The following is a 5783-nucleotide window of genomic DNA, read 5'->3' as shown; positions in this document are numbered from 1 at the left end:
TCCCAGGACGCGTGCCTATGGTGGGGGCACCCCCCCCCCCCATTTATGATGTCTGTCTCTTTACAAAGACAGCTGATTCTTGATAGTAAGTTTTCAACATCTCTAGTATCACAGGGAGAAGGGACACAAGATTCTTGGCAAAACCAGCACCGTTTTTCTGCAGCACATGCTAGGAAATCGAGCCTCAGACTGTCTCTCTGCACTGGGCTTCTGTCATTAATATTCCCAGCACAGGACCTGGAACTCAGCGGGGGCACAAATGCTGAGTGTAAGGGAGGAGGAGGTGAGGCAGTGTACACAGGGGGATGTCTGCGGCCGTTCCCACCTCCTTGGAAACAACCTCTCCAACGGCTGGTGCTGGGAGAGCATAATGAAGTTTTCTTTTTGGCCTTTCCCTTCCTCCTTTAAACACAGGTAGGGAAATAAGATGTTTTGCAAGTTAATCAAATATTCAGGTCTACTTAAAAGAGTTCTTGTATTAGGAAAACACCAACATTTTACTTACCATTAAAGTTATCCTGAATATACTTTTATTTCTGATAAGATTTAAAATCTGGGTATCTTTTTATACACATTATTTATTCAAATATAGAAAACAGATTCTTCTCTGGACATCCTTTTATAAAGTTTCTAGTTGTTTAGATTCTCTAGATTCTCTAGAATTGGGAATGTTCCATTGCTTCCTGATATAGATTAATTTTATTATCAATTAAATATATCAAAAGTCACTTGCTACATTTATAGTACACAAACAGTTACATTTTCCTTGGGGAATAAAACAGAAAGTAGTATTACTACTAACTTCACAAGAAGTAATTTTTGGCTCTATTTCACTGTTAACGGAAGCTCAATAAGCATCAAATTATAGAGTTTTAGTGCTAGATAGGACTTCGGGCAAGTCGCTGACATTTTATTATTAAACTATCCCAAAGCATCATTTAAAAAATATTATACTTCATGGGTTATCTTCAAAAGCAACCCCAGGAAATATTCCACCTGTGCAGATCACAGATTTTTGATTAATAGTTCATACCCAGTATTTCTGCCGTCTCCAAGTGCCGCTTCGGAAACATCTGGGCCGTGAAAGCAAACACCGCTGGGGACGTGAGTACCACAGAAAGGCCATGAGGCTGTGGAGAAAAGGAACGGAGTGACCGGTGGCCACAGTGTTCGTCCCCCACATAGTCGAGGCATTAAGTTACTTTATGTTCCATTAATACTTAGAACAGTCAAGAATTGACAAACATATTTTGGAAATTGTGAAAAATGTAATATTTAAGGGGTTATTTCTTGTTATTATTTTACCACCAGTGAGTGATCCACATTATAGTCCTTTGCTTTATACGTCTTCACTAAACCTGAAATTGGATAAGACATTCCATGGCTAGAAAAGAAAGAAAATCCTCATGTTGACAAACAGATATCAGAATTCAAGTCAATAAAACAGAGATACTCTTACGAGAGAGCTCTTTAGTCTCTGGACAATGTCACCTCACAAAGTCATATGTTCTATTTCCGTTGAAATAAGGATAGGAACCTTGTTGTTTAGTGTATCTATTTGCAAAACCTCAGCAAGCTTCAAATTCAATGTTCATAGAATTGTATGTCATCAAAGAGTTATCAATTCAGAAGTAGCTCCTCAAACACACTGGCCAGTCTTAGGATCTCCAAGACTCGAGAATTTGCTTTGAAGTTTCTGGAAAGGCTCTGTGTGTGTGTGTGTGTGTGTATCTTCTGTTTTGCCCTTACACTTCCCTGGCAGTGTGCTCCTGCACAAGCTGATGACATTGGGGGAGTTTTACCAGCCAAGATGAGCTGCAGTTGACATGCACGCTTGACCTGCCAGTGCTCTGCCCACCAATAACTGATAGATCCTAGCAAACGTTACTGCCTAAAGGAGTAAAATCATAAGTAATTATTCTAGCCTGACAGGCTGTTAAATCCAGTCTAATTTAACTAATTTCTCTTGCCTGAATTCTGTTTTTGTTTGTTTGTTTTTGCCATAGGGCAAGTGTTCTCACTGGAGAGACAGAGAGACAGTGAGAGGGAAAGTGAGAAATCATCCCCAAGGAGGGATGGCTATGATTTAATCCCTTCTCCTCAACTTTCCTCCTGGGATTTCGAACATGCATACATACATGCCTGACATAAATTTTAAGTAATTAGGTTTGGGACTCAAACCATGGTTAGCCAAGTGTGAGTCCAGCACACTAACTACTATAATACCCTCTCCTGCCTCTATTCAACCTTAATGACTTATTTAGATTTAGTTGTCATCAAAAAAAGGCATTGGACCAGCTGATTGTGTGATGATTAAGGCAGCTGGATCCCATGGGGCCAACCATGAAGTTCAAGTGCTAGACTTGGAGGCTTGAATAAAACACTTTAGTATGTGGGTGTCCAAAATTCCAAAAAGAGGGAGAAATGGTGACAGGTGCTTTCTTACTTTCCATGCCCCCACCACAAGTGCATGCATTCCCTAGCAAGTTAAATAGATAGATAGATAGATAGATGATAGATAGATAGATAGATAGACAGATATAGATAGATAGACAGAAAAGGTATCCAAAATAAAAAAAGTAAAAAGAAAACTGGGACCAGCAGATGGCAGAATGGTTACATCGCTGGACTCCCATGTAGTCAACGCACTTCAAGTCCTGGACCTGGTGACTTGAAACTCATACCAGGGGCTTGTGCATGTGCGTCCAAGATTCCAGGAGGAGATAGTGTTGTGGTTATGTTGCTGGACTTCTACATGGCCGACCATGGTTGAAGCCCCAGATCTGGTAGCTTGAAATTCATGCCGCCAGGAACATATGCATGCCTTTCCAAGATTCAGGGAGGAGAATGGAGGAGAAGGGATTGTAGCATGGCCATCTCTCCTGGGGAGTGATTTCTCACTTTCTCTCTTGCTGTCTCTGTCTCTCTCCAGTGAACACATGTGCCCTAAGGCAAAAACCTCTAAAAAAAATGTGTATATGTATATATATGTGTGTGTGTGTGTGTGTGTGTGTATAAAATTAGGTTGATGGGTATTATTTTAATATTTGTCTGTATTCTTTGTAGAAAATAAAATCACCCATACTCCTATTCCTTTCTAGTAATTTTATGCCTATATTTAATTTATGATCATAAGTACGTATCATTTTATACACTGCTTTGTTACTTAATATTATTTGTAAGTATCTTTCCTATATAATTTTCTCTTTTATTTAATTATTTTTATGGCCTTTAGTTAACTATTCCCAAATTGTTGAAAATTTAGGTTACTTCTAAATATTTTAATTATAAATAACACATAAGTGAATATTCAAACAAGTTCTTTAATCATAAGCATATTTCTTTTTTAAAAAACGTTTTTTTTTTTTTTTAAGTTTTGCTATAGTGTGTGTGTGCTCACCAGAGAGACACAGAGAGAGAGGGAAAGTGAGAAAGCATCCCCTCGGGGGGATGGCCCACGCTGCAATCCTTTCTCCTCCAGTCTCCACAGGATTTTGGGCATGTGTGCACGCATGCGTGTGCATGCACACACACACCAGGCATAATTTTCAAGCCTCTGGGTCCAGGACTAGAACAGTGCAGTTGACCACGTGAGTTCCAGCACTTTAACCTTCATACCATCTGCTGGCTCCAAATGAATATTTCTTTAGGCTAGATTTCTAGATATGTACTTTATCTTAGTCAAAAGACCGAGAAGAGGTAGATTTTAGAAGTGAGTTAGTGGGCCAAAGCATATAAATATTTTCAGGCTCTGGATGCATTTTGCTTGCTTGCCTTTTAGAAAGATCTTACTAATTTATACTCTCATCAGCAGTAGAGTTTGAGGATGACCATTTCATTACATTCACCCTAGCGAAGGCCTACTTAATTTACAATGTTAACTGGTTTTCAATTTTTTTTTTTTTTAAGAAAGATTTTTGCTCTAGGGTGCTCGCTCTCACCAGAGATGGAGAGACAGCAAGAAATAACCCCCTAGAGGGAATGGTGATGCCACAATTTCTTCTCCTCTATTCTCTCAGGATTTGGGGCATGCACACACATGTACCTGGTGTGAGTTTTAAGCTGCTGGGTTCAGGACTTGATTATGTGGGAATACAGCAATGTAACCATTATGCCAACTGCTGGTTCCATTGGTTTTCAATTTTAAAGCAACATACCAATAAAAAAACTGACAAAATGGATGAATTCTGAATTATTCACAAAGATTTTTTGATCCTTTCGTTTCTGTGAGAAATGAAGGGAGCAAATCCTGCCTTTGAAGTTGTAAAAATCCACAACACATGGAGAGGATGTGGAGAAATCAGAACTCCCATCCACTGCTGATGGAATGTAAAATGGTGCAGACTCTGTGGAAAACAGTCTTGCAGTTTTTCAAAATTTAAACACAGAATGACTGTATGACCTAGCAATCCCACTCTTCCACATAGAATAAGAGAAATGAAAAGCTTTTGTCTATACAAAAACTTGTACAGGACTATTCAGAGCAACAACAATCATAATAGCTAAAAAGTAACAACCCACATGTCCATCAATGGATGGATGGACACATAAGCTGGGGCATATCCATGCGATGGAATGTTACTTGGCAATAAGAAGGAATGGAATACTAATACATGAATGAACTCCGGAAATATTATGCTAAGTAAAACAAGCCAGGCACCAAAAAGACCACATATATAATTCTATTTATATGAAATGTCCACAATGAGGAACTCTATAGAGCTAGAGAGGAGGAAAAAATTTTAAAGAAACAAAAAAGAAAGTAGATCAATAGTTGTTTAGTATTTGGGGGAGTGGGGAGACTGGAGAATGACAGCTAAGGGGTATGGGATTTGTTTTGGGGTGATAAAATGTTCTAAGTTGATTGGAATGATAGTTGCCCAATTTTATGCTATGTACTAAACTTGACTGAATTGTACATTTTAATTGTACCTTGTGCAGTATATGAATTATACCTTTTTGTTGCTGTTGTTTTAGAAAGAGATTTTTGCTATAGGGCACGTGTGCTCTCCTGAGAAACAGAGAGAGACAGAGAGACAGAAAGTGAGAAATTATCCCCCAGGGGCATGGCTGCACCACAATCCCTTCTCCTCCAGTCTTTTCTTGGGATTTTGGGCATGCATGCGCACGTGTCTGAAGTGAGTTTTATGTCACTGGGTCTGGGACTGGAACTGTGGTCGACTACATGGGAGTCCAGCAATGTTATCATTGCACCATCTACTGGTCCCAGTATGTTAATTATATCTTAAAAATTCCTTATAAAAAAAAAATCCATGACCCAGGGCTGGCAGGTGACATAGTGGTTAAGGGTGCTGGACTCCCACATGGCTGACAGTGGTCTGAATCCCGGACCTGATGGCTTGCTTTCTTACTTTCCCTCTCTCTCTCTCTGTCCCTCTCTGGTCAAATTAAAATACATAAATAAAGTTAAATTAAGAAATTTTTAAAAATAATAAAATCCATGACCCAATAACTACACTCAAATTAAGAAAAGATTTAGGGAACGTAAGTGAAATTCCTTCTTTCTACAGTGTATTTAAATTTTATCACCTGTTCTGAATTATGAACATTTTAAAAATATTTAAAAGTAATAGTTCTAGTAAAGAAAGAAAATCTCAAGTTTGCTCACCACAGATGGACACCAGCATTTCCAAAGCCAATGCCTGCAAAAGCACTTGCCAAGTGCATATTAGACCTTGCTTCAAGATCATCAGGATTTCTGATAGCCCTGTGAATGACATAAATACCTAATAATAACGCATCAACTCTGGCATTTCCTAGTG

At 38.8% G+C, this 5783-nt stretch overlaps 1 protein-coding gene across 3 annotated transcripts in view; it reads right to left on the bottom strand.

Annotated features, from left to right (window-relative positions):
* Positions 1-5783, bottom strand: part of ADHFE1 (alcohol dehydrogenase iron containing 1) — a 43851-nt gene that overhangs the window by 16080 nt on the left and 21988 nt on the right. For all 3 annotated transcript variants that reach the window (XM_027772618.1, XM_027772619.1, XM_014588583.2), the window contains exons 10-12: positions 5630-5728; positions 1306-1384; positions 1034-1130 (exon numbers count right to left, since the gene is read on the bottom strand). In XM_027772618.1, coding sequence (XP_027628419.1) covers positions 1034-1130; positions 1306-1384; positions 5630-5728 — 275 coding nt within the window. The remainder of the gene's footprint in view (positions 1-1033; positions 1131-1305; positions 1385-5629; positions 5729-5783) is intronic.

The sequence above is a fragment of the Tupaia chinensis genome, unplaced genomic scaffold (genome assembly GCF_000334495.1).
Source record: "Tupaia chinensis unplaced genomic scaffold, TupChi_1.0 Scaffold000288_2, whole genome shotgun sequence".
Taxonomy (NCBI): Eukaryota; Metazoa; Chordata; class Mammalia; order Scandentia; family Tupaiidae; genus Tupaia; species Tupaia belangeri.
The sequence above is the reverse complement of the archived record's forward strand: the minus strand, read 5'-3'. Positions and strand labels throughout refer to the sequence as shown.